Source organism: Choristoneura fumiferana, chromosome 19, assembly GCF_025370935.1.
Source record: "Choristoneura fumiferana chromosome 19, NRCan_CFum_1, whole genome shotgun sequence".
Lineage (NCBI taxonomy): Eukaryota > Metazoa > Arthropoda > Insecta > Lepidoptera > Tortricidae > Choristoneura > Choristoneura fumiferana.
This window is the reverse complement of record NC_133490.1, coordinates 1057206-1080768: the sequence shown is the minus strand read 5'-3', so window position 1 is coordinate 1080768 and position 23563 is coordinate 1057206. Positions and strand designations below refer to the sequence as shown.

At 37.1% G+C, this 23563-nt stretch overlaps 1 protein-coding gene across 4 annotated transcripts; it reads right to left on the bottom strand.

Moving 5' to 3' along the window:
• Positions 1–5: 5 nt before the first annotated feature.
• Positions 6–21731, bottom strand: LOC141438696 (facilitated trehalose transporter Tret1-like). 4 transcript variants are annotated; one of them, XM_074102605.1, is made up of 4 exons: positions 21420–21731; positions 10175–10223; positions 8805–8940; positions 6–4012 (listed from the first exon to the last, which is right to left on the bottom strand). In XM_074102605.1, the coding sequence occupies exons 2-4, from the start codon at positions 10193–10195 to the stop codon at positions 2697–2699; spliced, it is 1473 nt and encodes a 490-aa protein (XP_073958706.1). In that variant the 5' UTR covers positions 10196–10223; positions 21420–21731; the 3' UTR covers positions 6–2696. The 4 variants fall into 4 exon arrangements, with proteins under 4 accessions (XP_073958706.1, XP_073958705.1, XP_073958709.1 ...); XM_074102604.1 differs by lacking the exon at positions 21420–21731 and adding an exon at positions 19145–19218; XM_074102608.1 differs by lacking the exon at positions 21420–21731 and adding an exon at positions 19141–19162.
• Between the last annotated feature and the right edge of the window lie 1832 nt (positions 21732–23563).

Below are 23563 nucleotides of genomic sequence, written 5' to 3'. Positions count from 1 at the left end.
TACAATAAATAAATAAATATCACGGGACAATTCACACCAATTGACCTAGTCCCAAAGTAAGCTTAGCAAAGCTTGTGTTATGGGTACTAAGCAACGGATAAATATAATTATATAGATATAGATACAATATCATTTAATATGAGTGAGTCTCACGGTAGTTTCATGTTCAAAGAAGCACACACTTTAAAATCAAAAATACTTACTTTATTTGTACATATGAAAGACGCGTTAGAAACAACACAGAGTTCAAAAATAATTAAGTACAATACTTTTGTAGTCACAACACACGTATTACGCGTCATAATAAGTCTCATTTTCATTTTCATTTTTTTTACATGTCCCTCTGAGGCATCACCAAAGAGAACTGATTCATATTTTTTTTTACTATATTATTACGTTTGTTAAGCAATAAAAGAGCAAACTGAGAACTTTACTTAATTAGGTATAAAATAATTAAAAAATAAAAGATTTTAGGCGGTTTAATGGACCATGTTTAGGGGCGTTTTCAAAAAAAACGTGTACGTTTTCTTTCAAAATGTATTTAATTTTTTCATACAAATTTTATGAGTCAGTTTTGTGATGCCCAATATCGAGTGTATAAAAAAAACGTCGAAAACTGTCATTTTTGATTGGGATATTTCTTTAAACCACCGGAATCGATTGTGCTTTTGATTCTGAGCAGTAAAAACCATATTTTTCCAAAACGGAAAAATAAAGAAAGGGTAAACGTTTTAGTGAAAATGCCTTTTGAACTGAATCATTTTTTTTAACGTAATATGTACGTATGCATTTATCATCCTAGGTATCTAAACCACGTTTAGCAGAATTTAAATTCCGGTATTTTCCAAAAATCATGGCGAGATCCTAAAAATTACATACTGAATTTCATGTTGCATGCGTTATAAATCGGTTTTAAAACATATACTGAGCGGCAAAAATCTGGTCCTCATGCAGTAAGAAGTACCTACTTAATAATTTTGTATGCAGAGGGGCAAATTTTTGACGCTAAGTACAAGTACTCGTTATAACGTTTAACGTTGTTTGCCCAAATAAACATTAAACATATTTATTTAATAATAATTTATTACCAACTCTATGTACCACATTTTATGCAAAATAAACATATTTGTAGTCTTGCCGGACTCTTCTCGACAGAGTTTTTTCCAAGCCGGTGGTACATTTTGTTTCACATTCATAATCATAAGTGCTTGTTATAGCCTACATTGAATATCTACAGATATTTTAACTTTTACTTTGATGAAAACGTACGTAAAAAGAGCTCTGGGTGGCCAGTGGAGGGGATAAACTTGCGCATCTGTCAACTAACAAGCCAATGGCGTGACGGCCGCGCGCGCTCGTACGCCCCCTCCCGCGTCCCCCACTGCTCCGCCGCCGATTTGGTCCGTAGTATTTCGCTCACTGCGCAGGTATATCTCCAGGAGCTCTTTTTACGTGCGTTGATTTGTGCCTATCGTGTTTCTAACTCCATTGGTCGAAATTATAGAAATGTATGAGAGTACATCGTAAATGGGTCATAGTCATTGGACTAATTTGCGCCATCAGCATTCGCTTTATATAATATTTATTTCGTAATTAGCCAATTTCAATGTACCCCACTTCTCGTTCGCTATACCTAGTGCCATCCACGAAGACGCGTGATTTTGTCAAAATTAGACATTAATGACCCACGAATAAAGAACCACGGCACGCGTCATCGTGAATGACTCTACCTCCTCTACCTGTATTTGTATGTTTAAACAAGCACAACAGTTAAAACAGGCTGAAAATCTTAATTTTTATGTCTGTCTGTGTTAATCGCCAATCATAACCTCACACTGCTTACACTGGATAATAGACACCAGATAGATACCTATAAATCCTTTAATTTGTGCAGAACCCTCAGTACGCGAGTCTGACTAGACTTTATTAGACTCGCGCTTGGCCGTTGGCCGGTTTTTATATCCTAAGGGCTAGCTGTCGCGGGTGCACTGCGCACTGCGCGGGCGCACGCCTGCGGGCGCGGGTGCAGGTACAATCTGTCATCGCGACGCGCAGAGCGCTGCTCAAGCTCATACTATTTTGCAATACACTACACTATGCTGAGCTGAGACCGTTTCGCGATTTCGCAAATACTGTCATTAATATTTATTTTATACTTGTTTTAATTTGCGAATTAGCGAATAAACGTTTCTATTTCTATTTCTATATTTTCTATTTCAATAGGCTTCCGCCCGCTCCCAGCAAACCGCGTCAGCTAGGGCAGTAAATCGAAAAAAAGTAGGAGTGTATTGGCCGGGCTACTGGTAAAAGAGAATATCTATAACTAGCTTATGCCCGCGACTACGTCTGCGCGGATCTAGGTTATCGCGCGGTGGCGCCCTCTACCGGAATAAAAGGTATCCTATGTTGATCCTTGGGGTTCAAACTACCTATATACCAAATTTCATCAAAATCGGTTCAGTAGTTTCGACGTGAAAGGGTAACAGACAGACAGACAGACAGACAGACAGACAGAGTTACTTTCGCATTTATAATATTAGTAAGGATGTACTTATTGATAAACATATCACATTCGTTAGTTACAAAGCAAATAGTAGTGTAACTGTTTTTGCCACGTGGAGTGGGTGTGGCGTTAATTTAGACTATGGCATCAATTTATTAAGGAACGATTTCCCGCTGACACTTTGCTTACTACTTTATTTCACAACATCTTTGTCCATAAGTGCCACTTCTGACTCAATATCTTTACCATTCTTACCTTTAAAACTGTTTTCAATATCTTGCAATGTTCGGTCTTTAGTTTCAGGTAGTAAAGCATAAATGATGGCTAGACAAACTGTTAACAAAGCTGAATATACCAAGAACGCTCCTTGCACTCCAATTGAAGAGTACAAGTGTGGAGCTGTCTTCATAGATACTACAAAAGATGGAGTTAGAAATGATGTAGACAGAGTTGAACCTAAACTTCTGTAAGCTAAAGGAAATATTTCCCCGCATATCACCCACGTTAATGGAACTAAACCTAAACAAAACGACAAAGTGTACAAAACCATCAAAGTCATAGGAACTGCATCTAAAAACCACGAGTTTGTTACTATTGAGGATTGCCTTAAATAAACGAATACTGAAATTGATGTTAAAGATAATACAGTCATAACACCACTGGTAAAAAGAATCGTTCTGCGCTTGAAAAACTTTAAAAGGAATATAGCAAAGAAAGCGCACACAGTTCTTAGCAAATCAATAACTGTGAATTGCCAAACCACGTCACTTGCATCTTTTTTATTCAAAACCGCTTTAAGAATATCATTGCCGTACGCAGGTACCATGTGGGCGCCACCGAATTCGAATACTATCAACATACTTATAGCTATAATCGAAGGCTTGAAGAACTCTTTCTTCTTGAATATCTTCATGACTTCCTTGATCGAATCTACAAATTTCTTCAGGAACTTCTTCTCCTCTCGTTTTTCCCTCTCTGATGTTATCTTCTCTTTCTTCTGCGCTTCTATCATCGCGTCTAATTCTGCTTGTTGCTCAACTCCATCACCTCTTAACCATTTGAAGGCCTTCTTCGCTTCATCATATTTGCCTTTGGAAACCAACCAACTCGGTGATTCTGGTGACAAACTGATTATACCCAAAGCTATAACTGGAAACATTGCGCATACCATAGCAGTCACTTTCCATGTTAAATGTGCTCCCCAGATGTGGGACAAAAATATGCCTAGACCAAGCGAAATAGCGAAAGTGCCTAAGAAGGCTCCCCTGTACTTAGGGTCGGTGTATTCGGCTACTAATATGGCTGCTAAGGGTGTTCTCAGACCTAAAGCAAGACCGTGAAGAAGTCTTGCGACTAGGAACATAGGGACAGAGTTGGCTAGGACGAATACTATCCAGCCAAGAAGAGCAGGCAGGATGGATATTAAATTGGCCTTTTGGCGACCGAACCGCGACATCAGCACCGGTGATATGAAGTTTCCCACGATGCCCATTGCTCCTACTGCTGATCCTGGAAGGAAAAATACGGTTTGTTAATATTGAAAAAAAAATGTGTAAGGCAGGCTTTTTTCAAGGGAGGTTAACCCTTGAAAAAAGCCTGGCTGCCGTAACGTATTATTTCTGTACCTAACTTAACCATGGCATTAATTTAATTAGGGGCTGTTTCACAATCCATTGATTAGTGTTAACTGACGGTTAAATGTGATGCCGTCTCTATTTGTTTTGTTTGAATAGACGGAGACGGCATCACATGTAACCGTCAGTTAACACTAATCAATGGATGGTGAAACAGCCCCTTAATAAACTAAAATTCAGACTTTGTTCTTACAAAATTATAATTGCCAGCAATGTAAGTATAGCAAAGTAAATTGAGAAGAAAGTGTAAATGACAGCCGACAGATACTTTGGACTTGTCAAGTTACTTTGCTGTAGGTACATTGCTGGCAATTATAATTTTGTTAGAAAGTTAGCAAAGTCTGAATTCTAGTTTATTAATTAAATTATTGTCATGGTTAAGTTATAGAAATACGTTACTTTAAGGTTAAAGCCCTTAAAAAGCTTGGCTGCCGGTAACACACTAGTCCTCAGCATCAATAGCCGCGTATCCATTAGAGCAGCCTCAGGCCGAGCAGCCTCGAGCCGAGCCATATTTTGTCGGTTTTTTGGCCGTGCTCAAAGGAGCCTCAGTCTGAGCCGTGCCTTTGGCAGCGGCTCCACTTGCGCGGGCTCGGAGCGAGGCAGCCGCTCGGCCCGAGGCTGCCTCTAGTGGATACGCGGCTTCTGACACACACACACACAAAGCGGATGTGTCAGTGCAACACTGCCGATTTATTCTTATAGGCGCTTTATCCTGGTTACTCTACTCACTATAATGCAATTTTTATCCGACTGCCTGAAGGAGGGTTATGTTTTTCGAGCGTATGTATGTATGTACGAGTATGTATGTATGTAGGTATGTATTTATGTGGGTATGTATGTCCATTTCTTTGGTCCTCGCTGCAGCCTAAACGGCCAGACGGATTTTAACATATAAGGTATCATTGGATTTGTCATAACTGTCGAAGTGACATAGGCTATATAATATTTCAATATGGCGTCTGCGAAAAAAAATATGGCGGAGGAATAAAAAAAAACAATTTTGTATTGTAACAATATGGGTATCAAATGAAAACTAATAATTAGCCCATTCTAAATATATTTATATGTTATAATACTTTTAATATACCATTTGCACATAAATATCAAAAAAGTGTAAAATAAAACATTAAATTAAAAAAATAATCAAAAACCTGACTGCCAAAGCTAAAAGGAAGAAAATGTCTAGAACTCTGTTAAGTAGCTAATTTAAAGTTCAACAGTCGGGACCCATTTAAATCGACGCTCAAAAACTTTTAGTAATGCGTCCCGCCACTGTTGAACTTTATATTAGCTACTTAACAGCGTTCTAGACCACTAGGCTTATTTTCGTCCTTTTAGTTTTGGCAGCCGGGTTTTTGATTTTTTTAATTTAATGTTTTATTTCATATTAACCTGCCTAGTATGATTAGTAAAATGTATATTTTTTAAAACAGATTTACAATATTATTAATTCAATTATTAACTAACTTAATACCTAGGTAGCATCATTTTATAAGGCAAACACGTCGCCAAGAGACTTCACTGGCATGGACCCTATTATATGATAATTAAATGATTCTTTGTAAAAAACTCAGATGTATTTTTCTTACATCATTGTTGATAGCGTGCCGTTATAATTGTCTTCACGCAGGCAGCGATTAAAATTAGTACCTACTTACTTAGATATTGTGTAAGAATCTAATTGCCTAGTCGAAGCAGCTTTATTCTATGTTGAAACTGCCATTATTTATTCGTAGACTGTCAATGAAAATATACAACGTACTCGCAGATGTACCTATTCTCCGCACAGTAATCGAAACCCGAGTATATAGAGTTCCTTCTCAGGAATAGTCTAACAGCCTTATTCATAAAAAGTTAGAGCCTCCTTGAAGGCTCCTTGAAGGCCCGATGCTAAAAAACATGATTCATAAACGTCTGTTAGCGCTAATCAGTCGATCAAGGCTCTGCTAAAGTTAGCGGACCGTAGACCCTCCTTTATCTCCCTGCTAAGTCACAAAATGGCCGCCACAAGTTTGAACAGCTGACTTTGACAAGAGCAAAAAACCATACCGAAGATATTTTAGTGAAGGGTGAAGTTACGCAAAGATTAAAAAAAAAACCAGGAAAAAATATTTTCAGGAATTTGTATTTAAAAATCCTCTAAATTAGCAGCAATAAATTAACAATAAGTATGAAAAAAAAAATAGGATGATTAACACAATTATGGCTTTTTGCACAACATAAACATGCGGATCGGAAATGGCGGGAAAACAAACTTCTCGCTTTTTTTTTTTTTTCCTGCTAATTTGCTGTCACTGCTGTCAACTTTTTTTTTTTAATTATCGATTAGGCCATTTTTTGTCTTTGATTTGTCAAGGTGGCCAACATAACGAGTCTAATCAGTCTATCAGCGGCTCAACAACTAGCAGACTGCTAGCAAGCGTTTATGAATCATACTTCTTGACAACCGTCTAACAAGCTTAATCAGTCTGCTAAGTAACAGACCGATCAAACCTCAATTAAGGATTTTTTATGAATAAGGCTGTAAGACTTTGGCCTTTACCTAAGTATTCTAAATTATTTGATTAGATGAATATTAAAAAAACATTCCGAATTACCTAAATCGTAAATCAGTCATTTCTCCGTTAACACTTTGGCAATTGGTATAAGGCTTTACATATAGGTTACAAATACCCTAATCAACATTCTATTTATCTTTGTCCAGGGCACTACACCTCGGATCACCAGGGTCACTGCAGGAAATCACCGGCAACGTGAAGGGTCTGCTAGGCTTCCTCCAGGAGCTAAGCTGGCATGAATAGTGCCTACAGCCTAATCACGCAAAATAGGCGCACTTAGACGTCGAGTTGCGGAAAACAGCCCACTAATACTATAAGTACCAGCGGTTCTTAACCTTTTTGGTTGGCGACCCAAAATGACCCTAAAATACCGCAAAAAACTACGTCAAAGTAAAATATTAGAAAAATAAGAAGAAATATTTTTGCTAAGCTTTAATCAGACAATACCCGCGACCCAAATTTGGGTCGCGAACCGAGGTTAAGAGACGCTGTCCTATACCTATATTTGTCCAGAGGGTAGAGAGAGACACATTGTATGTTGTAGGAAAACCTAATAATGGAAAATAAAGGTTCATGTGACCCATACATCTCCTGGTCAATTAAGCCGCACTGTAGTGTAGTTACTTTATTCTGGTTTTGTTTAATTTTTAGGGTTGCCTAGTCCTATAAGGAAACCTTATAGTTTCGCCATCTCCGTCCATCCATGGCTTAGCATAATGTTTGTTGAACCACGCGGCCGGAGAGTAGGTAATTTTGAATGAGTATGTATGCCAACTACGCGACAAAGTGGTAAAATAAATAAGTTTTTGTTAAAAAATATATTTTTAATACAAGCTTTTTTTGGTTGTCTTTACTTTTTGTCGACTGTACCTACTTGTATTGTCACCCAAACATTTGCATATCAAATTTCAAGTCGATGCCAGTAACCGTTGAAAAGTTCCGTCCTGTGGTGACGTTCCTGGCCGGACTACCTACCAGGATGTTTACTACCAGATTATTGTATTGTCACGCAATTTACATAAAGTATACCAAATTTCAAGTCAACCCAGCCACTGGAAGTTGGTCGAATTCAACGTGCAAGATTTGACTACAGACATACATACAATGGAATAGGTAGCGGACAGGTGAAACTAAATAAAAGCTTGTAAATAAATATTATTATAACTATATAAACCTCCATAGATTCTGTCCGAAATAAATGGCTCATTATTATTATTATATTCTTACAGCCTTATTCATAAAAGTTAGAGCCTCCTTGAAGGCTCCTTGAAGGCCCGATGCTAAAAAACATGATTCATAAACGTCTGTTAGCGCTAATCAGTCGATCAAGGCTCTGCTAAAGTTAGAGGACCGTAGACCCTCCTTTATCTCTCTGCTAAGTCACAAAATGGCCGCCACAAGTTTGAACAGCTGACTTTGACTAGAGCAAAAAACCATAGGTACCGAAGATATTTATAGTGAAGGCAGGGGCTACGCAGATTAAAAAAAAACAGGAAAATTTATTTCAGGAATTTGTATTTAAAAATCCTCTAAATTAGCAACAATAAATTAACAATAAATATGAAAAAAAAATAAGGATGATTAACATAATTATGGCTTTTTGCACAACATAAACATGCGGATCGGAAATGGCGGGAAAACAAACATCTCGCTTTTTATTTTTTTTCCTGGTAATTTGCTGTCACTGCTGTCAATTTTTTTTTTAAATTATCGATTAGGCCATTTTTTGTCTTTGATTTGTCAAGGTGGCCAACATAACGCGTCTAATCCGTCTATCAGCAGCTCAACAACTAGCAGACTGCTAGCAAGCGTTTATGAATCATACTTCTTGACAACCGTCTAACAAGCTTAATCAGTCTGCTAAGTAACAGACCGATCAAACCTCAATTAAGGATTTTTTATGAATAAGGCTGTTAATACCTAAGTGACAATAAATCAGATATAACGTAACTTTTCCTTCTTAGACATCATACTACAGGTTTTTACGACCGAGTACAGAAAACCTGTCCATACAAAGTCTAAAATGATAGAGAAGTGCATTAATTGGACATTACGAACTTCGTCAGAAATGGGGTTATTCATGATAATATTATGTTGTCAACTAACCTATCCAGGATATGTCGGTCGGAGTAAGGTGCAGCGGCGCGCGCGCATCGCTGAGTTGCGCGAACAGCACGGCGGGGTACCCGTGCGCGCAGCCGTGCCCCGCGATATTGAGGGCCGCGCCGCTCACCACAAACGCCTGGAAGGGTACACGAATGGACATTAATTAAAAATTACAGACTAGACAAAACTTTATTCTACATCAAGAAGTAGTACACTGACTCTATAATAAGTATACACAAATTAAAAATAGTAGATTGTACAAGGAGAGCATAAAACGTGCCATTTTACCCAGACGTTCATAATAGCTATATATCTCGTATATATCTCTCGTATAATTCATATATCTCGTATTTCTACTAGCTGGCTCACCTCCGGCGGTGTTAGTAGCAGTTATAGAGTACATTTTCGAGTGACAACTGTCCAAGAGCAAAAGAATTACTACATTACAACGATAGGTGGGGACTCTACCTTCCTCGTACAGTCAAGGCATAAATATCTATACAGGCTATAGCGCCAAATAGGTACGTATTTTGTGGTTAGTGACATAAAGGTGTATAGAAATTTTTGACGTCTTGGTATCGTAGTACATAATATTTCTGTTTTGACTGTACGTATTCCTCTTGGTCCACTAAGTTGATGGACCGGCACAGCGGGGCTTCTGCTTCGGGACACTTTGCCTTTCGGGCATGTGAAGCTATCCAATAAACCAAACTTACCCAGGAGGGTTTTGATTTGAATGCGTCCATCTTTTAATAAACAGAGCGGGATTGTATGAATAATCTTTGGATTTTTTTAACAAATCTCCTTATAAGATTTTGTTGGAAAAGTTAACTCGCTTATACTACTTTGATTTGGATAAGTAAAAATTTTAACAATTCTCCTTACAAGATTTTGTTGGAAAAGTTAACTCGCGTATACTACTTGGTTTGGATAAGTAAAAATTTTAACAAATCTCCTTATAAGATTTTGTTGGAAAAGTTAACTCGCGTATACTACTTGGTTTGGATAAGTAAAAATTTTTAACAAATCTCCTTATAAGATTTTGTTGGAAAAGTTAACTCGCTTATACTTGGGTTGGTTTAGTACCTATTTAACTAAATGTAAACGAAACAACGTCAATTGGTGTCTTGAATAAGATTGAAATTCCTCCATTAAACTGTCTAACTATAATCATTTACATTTCTGTATTGAAATACACTAGTCTAGTTTGTATTACAATGATAGATAAGTAAAATGTTTAAAATCCTTGAATGTACCAAATCTGGCAGTAGCTGGCAGCTGAAGTTTGTTTACATTTATTTAATTATCTAAACGTTTCAAGTATATAACTTGATACAATAGCTACTTAGTAGAAGACAATGTGTTAATACCTGCTTTATAAACTGCTTCATTTAGACCAGTGTGACTGCTTAGGTGGACCTGCAATAAATACATTAACTTTTAGTTCATGACAAACACGGAAGCGGTTGTGCCGGCTTGCCGAGCACGCCCTCCAAAGTCAGAAGCTGTAACGGTGGAAGCACCAACAGCACTAACAAAGCAAAAAAAAAACCGGCCAAGAGCGTGTCGGACACGCCCGAAATAGGGTTCCTTACGAAAAAAATAAGTAATATTTTTCTAAGGATTTCGTATATTCCAAGTTTAGGTATAAACCTTAGGCTGCTATTTACTCTTAGGGGCTGTTTCACCATCCATTGATTAGCGTTAACCGACGGTTAAATGTGATGCCATCTCCGTCTATTCAAACAAAACAAATAGAGACGGCATCACACCTAACCGCCAGTTAACACTAATCAGTGGGTGGTGAAACAGCCCCTTAAACTACTATTAATTCTCAAGAAAACTTAACCGCTATAGTTTTCCTTGTAAGTTTGATATACTTACTACCATCCTGATTTTTTTCAAATGAACCTACAGAGTTTTTTTTGCATGCTGTATAATTTATCGCAAAAGAATAAAAAGTGTTTGGAATTATCTTTTCCGGGTTAAACTGACTCCGACAAGACCAAACCAGTTAAGCCTAGCTTACTCTTTTATCATTTGTAGGTATTGAACATACCATACACGACTAGACGCAGTCTTTTTGTATCGCTCAATGAGGTTTTTTAACGTAGATATCATTTTTAATATAAGCTTTTTTAGGTGACTTTACTTATTGTGGACTGTCCTTACATTGCCAGCCAACTTACATTGCATACCAAAGATGATGGGCAAATTGGCCGTTATAACCAATACAAATCTCGTGTATACCTACCACTTGAAAGCTAGTTACATAAGTAATTTATTGAATCAGGCGTTACTTTGCGGAGGTCCATACCATATCAATGAACTAAAATAATTTCCTTGCTCACCCGCGACCTTACGATAGCTAAGCTTATGCAAAATATGCGTGTTCATGCAGTTCCTCCACCTCCACACTGTAAGAACACACACAAATCACACAAACCCATCTATCACCACAACCGTTAGATTAGACTTGTCTAACAACTGGTAGCATGGTGTACGGTTGTGTCACTCTGAAGATGAGCTCTGGTTGAGTTCGAAACGCGTCAGTGTAGTGTGGTGGTGGTGATAGATGGGTTTGTGTGATTTGTGTGTGTTCTTACAGTGTGGAGGTGAAGGAACTGCATGAACACGCATATTTTGCATAAGCTTAGCTATGGTAAGGTCGCGGGTGAGCATGGAAATTATTTTAGTTCATAGTTACATAAGCTTCATTTCTAATACGGGGACAAACTTCAAAAACCCCGGAGAAGAGTTATCATCCTTCAAATACACACACAACGTCTATTACTACACTAGCTGTGCTCCGCGGCAGGCGTTGCAATGCTATTTTCCATATATCCTATGCCCCTAGTTAGTGTAAGTTTTCGGTTACAAAATACGTCTCGATCGCGTTCGCGTTAAAATCTCAATTTGTATGGAAACACGAACATCGCAAACGTTCCGCTAGAGGCGCTGTTCGTGTTTGCATACAAATTGAGAAACGCGAACGCGATCGAGACTTATTTTGTAACCGAAAACTTACACTACACCTATTCGTTTTTCTCCCAGCCTTCACAGTCTAGTCGCCATAATAACAATTACAGCAAATAGTGGGATCAATAAGCCTACATACGTTCTAATTCTATTGGTGATTGGGCTGGGTACAGTCAACGTTATAAATAAGTGACCACTTTTGTACCTTCTCACTTTAACGGCTTTAAAAGCCATACGAAATTGTGTAACGACTGAAAGCGACAAGGTACAGAAATGATCACTTATTTATGACGTTGACTGTACCATACATTTTTGCCCATTAATCTTACAAGTCAATATTATCCGACCATGGAATTGGGTCAAAATGAACTAGCAAGATTTGACCCAGCAAAAACTACAGACAGCACAAGTTAAATAAAAGCTTGTAAATAAGTTAAATTTGAATACAACCTTTTTTTGCTGACTGTACTTTTTGCCGACTTGCATTGTCATCCAAACTACATTTGCTGACCAAATTTCAAGTCGACGCCATTAACCGTTAAAGAGTTCCGTTCTGCGGCGACGATCCTGGCCGGACTACCAGGATGTCACTACCGATTATTGTATTGTTACACAATTTACTATTTACATAAGTATGCCAGATTTCAAGTCAATCCGACTACTGAAAGTTGGTCGAATTTAACTTGCAAGTTTTGCCTACAGACAGACAACGGGACAGGTGAAACTAAATAAAAGCTTGTAGGCAAAAGACATCAACGCTAAGTGCGTTAACGCTAATTGGTATAAAACACATAAAAATAAGAAAAATAACCTAACCTAATAAAAAGTTGGAAAACCCCCGACATCGTCATTTTAAAGTTCATTATCTCAAAAACGGCTGAACCGATTTTGATAAAAGATGTCTAAGAACCATCGCTAGAAAATCTGCTTTCAAATAAAAAAAACCGCATTTAAATCGGTCCACCTGTTTAAGAGCTACGTTGCCACAGAAAGACACACACACAGACACACATAGCGGTCAAACTTATAACACTTTTTGCGTCGGAGGTTAAAAATCCATACTTCCATCCATCCATCCATGTATGGCAAAAGCTAGTAAATTTATATTTGTCAAGACGCATGGTGAAATATAATCTGACACCGGCCGTAGAAATAGAGTCATATTAAATATTTTATTATGCACGCTTTGTTGTGTTGACTGTACAACTGTTAGATGTTGCTGATGATGACTGTACAAATTCTATTCCGCGAAACACGTTGTATTGTGTTATAGGCTAGTTATGTGGCCATTTAGCCAATCACCTTTTTTATTTAACAGCAAAACTACTTCCTGATTGATTTGCGAGTGGTTCATTGGTCGAATCAATTGTTATTGTTTGACTAGACGCGAATCTAGAAACAATAATTTTAAAGCGGACGAATAAAAAAAACCTTTTTGTTTAATTTTACAATTATGGAGATGGAATATGCATATTTAATAGAGCTATAAAGGTTAAATAACCAACTGAGAACGAAAACATATTATCTAAAATATCGAAATGCGGAAAATTGCCGCGATTAAATGAAAAGGCACAAGTGTACATCACAACAATACCTATGTACAGTGGGGGTAGGAAAACCTTCGACATAACTGTCATACTCGTAAATTGATTCCTTTACAAAGTCATAGACTCTTAGGTACGTTTTGAAACCAAAGTACTAAGTAGACAAGTGCATATCAAATTATACTATTATTAATTTTGTATATGTGTTATAACTCTGTGCTTTTCTGTTAATAAATCATATATCCATAATTATACTTACTTGGCATGATAACAAGGGTCAAAATAGTATACACCTCTAACATATATCTAGTTTCATATCAATACAAAACCTTTTTAATAAACAACTTCGTAAAAGTTTTAATCAATTAATGTTCTATTTAATTGTCAGTGTTTGTCAGTGCCAAGGTGTAGTTGTAGGGTTGCTATGGTCACCTGATTATGTTTAGCAGGCTGACAGGTTGACGCAGTATGTCCTACTCAATCGGTAAAGCAGATTAGCGCTCATACTGAGCAAAGGAAAATAGAGCTTAGGGTGACGAACCTTTTTTTACTCCGACTGTACAGTCGAAGAAATTGAATCATGACCTTTGTGCTAGTAATGTCATGTTGACATCTAATATTTTTGTCTGGGAAATCATAGTGAAATTGATTTAATAAAAGGTTCCACCCTGGGCCATGATTCAATTTGTTCGACTGTACTACTTTTGCTCTTTCTTTTTGCTTGGATCAAGTATACAGTTGTAGGTAAGGAATGTACCTTATTACTAAATGGCGACATAAAAATAGTCAGTGCGTTTTTTGTGCGTACGACAAAAAAGGGCCTACCTAAACTTAAAGGTTAAGTACTTTATAGGATAAGTGCACCTTGTAACTGTTGATTTCACGTGTTTTATATTATACGCAATAAATATTCACACGTTCATGCATAATTATGTACATTTTTCATTTTGCCCATTTCAAAGAATTTAAGTGGGCAAAATTATTTTTATATTTTTCGATATGGCTGCAAGAACGAAAGACTTAATTTCTGAGTCATACTTTTTACTTTATTTTAGGCAAAGCAGAGACGGTCAAGATGGGGTATTTGGGCCAATCAACTTTTTTACCGACACTAATCTGTCCGCGACATTTTTCAAACAATTGCAGATTTTTGTAAGTAAACATGTTTTTTCTGTAATTTAATAGATGGTGTACATGAATACATGCCATCCTACGTAAGTTTAAGCTATTAAACCGTGAAATATCTTGTTGGAAGTACGATTTTTTGGTAACGCCAGAGACAATTTTGGTAACGCAGGAGACGCCAAAGCCAAAAGTGTCGGTAAAATAGTTGATTGACCCATTTATCAGGTCTGACTGATTGTACCGCAAAGTACCTACAAAGAGATTGACAGGTAAGTAATTAGACAAAAGAAGATTAATTTAGGGGTCATGGTTAAAAAAGTTATAAAAAAATACTCAGTCTTCACTGGCCGTGATATTGCTCATAATTGTACCTACTAATAACTGTAATTATCGGACAATAGAGTCGTCACTCATCAAGCAACGCGACGCAAATTGATTGCGTAAAATGGTTTTTCTAATCCTATACTGTAATCTCTGATTTACTTAATCACGAACAGTAATATAACAGCATACATAACAAGATTCTGGAAAAGTCTATATGGTCTATTCCCCATAACAGCACTGTATCGTAATGTTGCTAAAACGATACCTCAACCACTTACCTACTTTTTTTTCTTAATTCGTACGCCAGCCATTCGCAAGCCAGTTACATATTTGATATGGTTTTTATACCTACAGAATAAAAACTTTCCGAACATAATCCATAGCCTGCATCGTCACAGGCAATTAAACGTTAATCAAAAAACAAACTTTAACTGGGGCAAATTTTGACATTTTCATATTTCTCACCTCTAATTTTGTACCTATTGTAATTAATAAGCACCCAGCCGAAGAAAAAGTATTGTATGCAACGTTGTATAAGTAAGTCAAAAAAAGCTCGTGCCGTCTTTTTCTTACGATGGTCGCTAAAGCTCACATCGTAATTCACCCCACTCACCTTTTTTGAACCCTGTTATAGAACTGTTGCATAAAATACTATTATTGTACGCTAATTTGCAGTGTCTCCTTGTTACCCGACGACTGCGTCGAAGCCCAGAAGGAGAGTTATATTTTGGCCTGTGTGTGTATATCGATACCCTAGTTCATACTTGTACTAGGTAATTACATTTTGACCAATTTTACAGGAGAGTATTTTTTATGTTTGCGTATGAATATCATTAAAACGAAGAAAAAAACTACAAATTATGTATTTATAGCTTAGAATAGGTATTTGAGATTACGTATTTCAGATGTTACCCAATTTAAAAATTATAAAGGCTAAAAAAATGGTCTTGAAGTAGCCCGCAGGCTTAAATAAAAGTGTGCACGTCAAAGTATGATAAAAATCACTTACAGTAGGTATATGGGTCGTTCTGTCATTTCGTGTAACTTGACTTTAACCAGATATTGACACAAACAGTGTTGGTTTTACGTGACGTTATTAATTTTAGCTTGTTTCTTAATAGGTGCAGGGTAGTTTCACAATAATTAACACTGACAATTACGTTAGTTTTGTCTTATAAAAATAAAAACACCCATTTTCTCATTCCTCTCTACCACTAACGAGCGTTGGTATGATTTTGATTTTTTTTTGAGCAAAACCTGCTTAAAGCACAGGTTTTGTTTCGTTTTATTAGCATTTATTCGAAAACTAGTTTAATACCGACACAAACTCTTTAATTTAGAGTGACTATATAAGCTACCTTTAAAGTCAAGACAGGTTCCTAAAAATTTTGTCGCCAGAAATCATTACCCGCGCGAGAAAATAATTCATATCTATTTCTATCTTCATGAATGGTTTTGAGTACGTACGGTCAAGGAGTTTAATTCATTGGGCACCATGGAACCATTTCACAGTAAACGTCATAGCGGCATAGCATTAATTAACAAGGAAAGTCGTAATGACTTTTCGTTTGAAAAGCTTCCATGTGGCCCATGAATTATATTCCTTGACTGTACCTACCGCCGAGTAATGTGCGTAACATAGTAGATACACTATGACACGCATCCCAAGTACTTTAATTATTATTGTGTCACATATTTTTAACTAATGTTCTAGGGTCCCGACTGATAAACTCGCTCGCAAGCTCAGAACATATTTAGTTTTTTCTTTTAAAGTTTTTATCTAAAGTTTGTTTACGCTATAAAGTTTTTTATTTCTTTTTTTGATTGATTGAAGGGCCTTGACTGTTGGCGCTTTGGAGTGGCTCAGAGTCACGCAACAAGCTATGGAGAGAGCTATTCTTGGATTATCTTTGCGTGATTGAATTTGGGCTACGGAAATTCACTGAAGAACTAAAGTCACCGACATAGCTGAAAGATAACCGAGATGAGATGAGTTGAGATGAGGATCGATGTGATCGACGACCGGATGGCCAAGTGGTTAGAGAACCTGACTACTAAGCTTGAGGTCCCGGGTTCGATTCCCGGCCGGGGCAGATATTTGTATGAATAATTTGAATGTTTGCTCTCGGGTCTTGGATGTTTAATATGTATTTAAGTATGTATGTATTTAATTATCTATGTAAGTTATGTTTATCCGCTACCTAGTATCTGTTAAGAATAAGGTTTTACTTTGTATTTTTATTCTTCTTCTGCATTGATTGCTTGTCATCCATGTGTACGTCACTCTTCTAAATAAACTCATATTGAAAGCTAACGTTATTATTTTAATATGGTAGCAGAGCGTTAAATAATATTCCAAATTCATCGCAATAGTGAGGAAAAATAGAGCTCTCGATCATGCAAGGCGTGAAGTTCGAGATCGGTCGGCTCGACGGTCCTGCTAACTGGCAGACATGGAGGTACAAAATAAGACTATTATTGAAAGGTACTCCAGGTACGCTAGAAGCGATTGAAGGAAAATTACGGCCAAGTATTCCGGCAAGTCGGCAAAAGCCGACGAGTTAGCTAAATATGAATCCGACATAGAAAAATCGTGAAGCAGTAGGCGCTTTGACATATCTTATGGTGGGCACAAGACCGGATATTGCTTACGCAGTTGGAGTAGTATCGAGAACCCTACAAAATCCAACTGATGGAGATATTATACGGGTCAAACGAATATTGAGATACATCCAAGGCACAAAGGAGTACGGCATCACATACAAAGGTAACAATAAGCCTATTACTATGTACACAGATGCCGATCTTGGAGGTGATCCAACCACAGGCCGCTCAACATCAGGGATGGTTTGCCTGTTTTCGAGTGGAGCTATCTCCTGGCGGAGCCTGCGCCAAAGAACAGTAGCACTTTCATCAAGCGAAGCGGAGATTGTTGCTGCAAGTGAAGCCACACGCGAACTACTGTGGCTAAAACGTATCATAGAGGACGTGGCTATGAATGTTCAAACCGTAGAATTGCTGATTGATAGTGAGTCTGCGTTGAAACTCAGCAAGAACCCTATAGAAAGGCACCACCAGACTAAACACATGCATGTTCAGAGGAGGCACTTCTTCCTGCGAGAATGTTTGATGCAAGACACAAATAATTTAATAGCAAAGAAAGTGTCCTCAGAGCAAAACGTCGCGGACATGATGACTAAGCCGCTCTATAAGCCTAGACTGCTTGTATTGATGGAACCACTGGGCATGTAGGCGTCCTATGAAGATGGGAGGGAATGTTAAGAATAAGGTTTTACTTTGTATTTTTATTCTTCTTCTGCATTGATTGCTTGTCATCCATGTGTACGTCACTCTTCTAAATAAACTCATATTGAAAGCTAACGTTATTATTTTAATAGTATCCATCCATGGAACAAGCTTTGCTTAATTTGGAACTAGGTCAATTGGTGTTAAGTGTCCCATGATATTTATTTATACCACTAGGGGGGCCTCTAAAATCTAAACTGGTGGGTGGAAAAATTTGAAAAAATTCAGGATGGTAGTAAATATATCAAACTTATAATAAAATGTATAACGGTTAAGTTTTCTTGAGAATTATTAGTAGTTTAAGAGTAAATAGCAGCCTAAGGTATAAAATATACCTAAACTACAACGTACAAAACAAACCTAACAAACCTACAAACGTACAAAATACGAAATCCTTAGAAAAATATCTTATTTTTTTCGTAATGGCTACGGAGCCCTATTTTGGGCATGTCCGACACGCTCTTGGCCTGTTTTTTTCCTTCACACGTTCTGCGAGTTCTATTTCTTCCCTTATTATTCCATATTAACAAAAACCTCATTGTTTGAAACCCCATTATGGTTCTGATAGGACTTTACTAAAATGTATACTTTCAAAAGCTTGTGTCCTTTGGCCGCGCGAACTTAAATCCTCATCTGTCTAGAGTTTTAGAATGGCCAAAGATTTTAATATTTCCTATTCATTTAGAACTTGGTGTCTTGTATATCAATCAACGGGTAGAGATATCACTTTCAGTTAAAGCTCAGGAACGCCTAAAGGTGAGAATAGAAAAACGAACAAAGTGATCACATAGGTTTCCTATCAAATATACACCTATGCTGATGTTTTTGTAATTAACGCTCTATTTTATTCCGTATACGGCCCCTCTAAGATAAGCTCACGGGCTCCTAGATATTTGTAGAATCCCCAGTTTAAACAACACTGCTCTGCCCTATAAGCGCCTCACTTGTGCGCTTATTGCAAATAACACGACTTATTGTTGCCATTTTTTCACCATGAAACTCATAACCTTGGCCCTGACTCCTCCATTTTCGGCACTTAATAATTTACGAATACACACTTACGAATTTGGACATCCAAGCACTTCACCACACACTCTCTTAACACTAGGCTACGGAGAACTAAACCTATCCAAACAGAACAGAACTGTTTTAACGTTTTGCATCCGAACTTGGCCTTCAAAGCTGCTAGTAAACTAAACGACTTGGAGCTCTCGTCACCAATAATAGCGAAGTTTCGAAGGGTCTTAATGAATGGGTGCGGTTAAAAAAATAACCAAATGTTAAAGAACTGTTCTTAGGAAGTCGCTGTGTGCAACGGAAGGTTTTTAATATCTGGCTTTTAATCGTAAATAAAGCACGTTTGCTCTTAATAAGGGAAATGAAGTGGACAATAGTTTTTATTATGCTTTTTTGACGGGTCTTTTCCTTATTTTAGAGCAGGAAAAGATAGTGTAATTATAAGGTATAGGTAGTGATTGACCGCAATTGACCTAGACTATCGACAATTCAGCTATTCAAATTCAAATACTTACTTATAGTTACAATGGAGTATGAGTTTTTAGTTTTTACAGAATTAGCCGGTGTCATTTGAAGTCTAAAAAAACTGTCAGAGGCAGCACAACACAAGCGGGACAAAACGTTATACAATTAATTAATAATTTGCTAATGTCGTTTGGAAATCGAAACAATAAATTTTTCTTTCCCATTTGCAAGCTAATTGAGAGCTAGAGACAGTGGTTCTTAGCTAACTTGAATTAAAATCGATTTAGTCGTAACTATTTAGAATATTAAAATTTAAGTTGGTTTGGTTGGTTAGGTTTGATTATGTGGCAGACCTACCCAACTGGATGTCCTGTGGCTGTTAAGATGACGATGATGAGTTTGTATACGACATGTAAACGAAAGTCAACTTTAAGGTAGACCATAAATAAGGCTAAAATTTTCAAAAATTCGCGATCATCTTACCTGCAATTTAAAACGATAGATTGCATGCGTTGATTTACCTACCTATTTCAGGCACCTAATGTGCTCGTAGAAACTTCAGTTGCCATTAGTTTTGAATATTTCTTTAAATAATTTTTATATAAGTAGATTATTTTTGTTTTACAGTGGTTAAGACCTTCCATTAAGAGGCTCCGCTCTTCAAAAAGTTAAGTACCTAACAATAAAGTAGGTAACTAGGGATGTGTGTTTGATTATTGACCGAGCGAGCGCGAAATCCCGTTTCAGCTTGGGCAAAATGGTTTTGTACGTCCGGCTGTCTGGTCTTCTCTACAGACAGGTCGCATTTTTCTGTATTGTGCAGCTCTTTATTTCACATCCGATACTGATATTATAAATGCGAAAGTGTGTTTGTTTGTATGTTTGTCTGTCTTTCACGTAGGAACGGAGCGACGGATCGGCGTGATTTTTGACATAGTGATAGTTTACGGGCCAGAGAGTGACATTAGGCTACTTTTTATCCCGGAAAAATACAGTTACCGAGGGAAGGGCAAAAAATCTGGCCCTCAAATATATGCAGTAATAGGTAATTTTGTATCTAGAGTGGGCCAAATGTTGTGCCGGTCCGCTGAGTATATTATTTCTAATGAAATTACACTATATGAGTCGTGTCGTGTACTTCAATACGGCGGCCTCTAATACAATAATGTACTCATTGGGTAACGTACTTTTGATATCGGTTTAAAGTTTTCCGATATCTGTTATATTTACAGAATAATCGCCTGGCATATAGGCTACTACACCCTGTATAATGAAGAAACGCATGTAGTCTGTAGTAGGTAGGTACACATTTGTCTGTAAATATTATTATAAACAATTAACGATAATTTAGTTATCGTATTACTTACGAGTGTCTTAGGAGTGTAAACTCTGCGTAGCTACTTGTTTTATAAATCATCTGCTTTTGCCCGCGACTTCATCTGCCTTGAATTTATTTACGAACTATGCAGCTTACGGGAACTGTGCAGCTTTTCAGGATATAAACTACCTTAAGTCCTTTAAATCGGTTCAGCGATTTAACCGTGAAGAGGTTGAAAAAAAAACAATAATATTAAAAAATATATATACATCTTCCCCTAAAATGTCGATCTATTGGAATCGAAACGAAAAAGTGGAATATATTACGGTTAAATTCTTTCAGATAGTAAATGTGAGGTAATGACTGACAATAGGCAAGGTACTTACATTTTATTATTTCCTACAAACAGACTTGGATTAGAACTTCAGGTTTGGAAACACAGATTGATTTCATTTATGTAAGTATAATGACAACGATTAAAGTATATTATTCTTTTTTGAAGCTTGTGTTAAAATATCGACCCTAAAACACACTTACTGTTAAAACTATGCCAAAGTATTGCATAAAAAATCCATTTCTTCAAACTTTCACTACATGGTTCCATTCAAATTAAACGGCTAACAAATCACAGTATTGTTTACATTTCACAAAACCATAGACAACATTTAACTTTATAATAAAATTTCCCGCCAAAGTAGTGAGGGGAAAGTACTCATCGAGTCGGTCGATTTCTCCCCGGCGGCGGGTCGACTGAGCCGGTGCATCGATGGTTGTTACACAACCACTAGTGTTGGGTTAACTTACGTGATGATTTGTACTTGCACTGTCACGTGATCTTTCTTCGTTCACTTTCGTTTTTGCAAGGTTTTTCTGTAGATTGGGGACGTAGTGGTGACATTACAAATATTTGGTTTTGTATGAACATCATTTCGGCGATGGACTGCGCAAGTTTATACTTTAACGTTATCAAATTACTTATGTCGATTGTAGTGAAGTACTCACAACAGTTCAAGTACACATGGGCGTACCCAGCTTCTGGCCTAGGGGGGTGCAAGTCAGATTTTTAGGTCAGATCACCCGCGCTTGTTTTGTCATACGAAGCCAGTTCGTACATTTTCTTCGAGTGCGAGTAATAAAAATATTTATTCATTTATTTTAATTTTCCAAACTACAATTACATACTTATCCTTACAGAATAATTTAGCTAAAAAATACACAACGACTTAAATATTTTATGTAGGTACTTACACAAAATACATGAACTCGCCCTAATTTTGCAGGTGGTAGGACCTTGTGCCAGGTCCGCCCAGATTGCTACCACCATTTTGCTGCTAATCCTGTTGTGTTTCGGCGTGTAGAGTAAGTCAGTCAGCCGGTGAAATTACTTGGCACTTGAGATATCCCATCTTAGGCCTCTAGGTTGGCAACGCATCTGCAATACCCCTGGTGTTGCAGATATTTATGGGCGGTGGTGATCTCTTACCATCAGGAGGCCCAATTGCTCGTTTGCCATCCAGTCGAATAAAAAAAAAACACTAATCAAAAATGTAAATGAGGCGTAATATATTGCAGAACACACACAATTCCCCCCCCCCTGGGTACGCCCATGCAAGTAAGTACATATGTCTCTTATGGCTAAAGGCAAATATCAACCAGATTTTGACAGAAAATTAGGCAAATAAACGTCATACCTAGAGCCAATACAAAATGAGTAAAAAGCATGACAGTTCATTTCTTGAACAAATATTAAATCATCGCAAAGCTATGGTGTGTCTGTCTATGTTGACACTCTATGTTGCCTCAAGGCGATGGTTTCTATGAAAGATCAATTGAGTATGATGTACTCATAAATTTAAAATAGGCTATATCAATTTACAGCTTTAACCTCGGGGCTACGATGATTCAATAACATTACAAACACCAATAAACTACTGGATTTATTGGTATTTTGTAACCTATCTGTTTGTTTGGAGCTACTGGGTGTATGTCTTTACGGAATTATTTTTAATTAACAGCATTTTTAAATAAAGTAAAGCCGCTATTATTACAAAAGGGCAAAAACTTGGACCTGACACGATCGCGATGCTAATACGATACAATTACAAAACTAATTATTTGAAAGATTGATGTATGTAGAGGAAGCGAGAGTTGTATGCCAGGATCGTAGCAAGTGGAAGGACCTAGTCTCTGCCCTACCCCGTTGAGAAAGTGGCGTAATTTTATGCATGTACATGTGTAATTATTTAGTAGATATATCTATTTCAGAATTTTCTTTTCTGTTTTAGATATATTTTTGTTTTTATTTTATTGAACTGGATGAAATGGGTTCGGTTCCCAGTTCCAGCATTCCAGCTACACTTTTCCTTTTTTGTGTATTTTACTTTCCGTATAATTTGAAAAAAATATTTAAGGTCCTGCGCAGGGTTCCGTACATGTGACAAAAATGTTGAAATATTATACATAATATATGTATTTATTCCCGTTTAGCAGTTGGTACCTACTCATGGGCGGTGGTGTTCATTTCCCATCAAATGACCCGCTTGTTCGTTTGCCTCCCTTTCATAATAATAATAAAAAATATATGCATAATTATTGCAATGTATGTATAATGAAAATCCGATCAAGAAAAATTAAGTTTCGAAATCTTAAAAACTCCAATGAATTCTATAACAAAATGCATA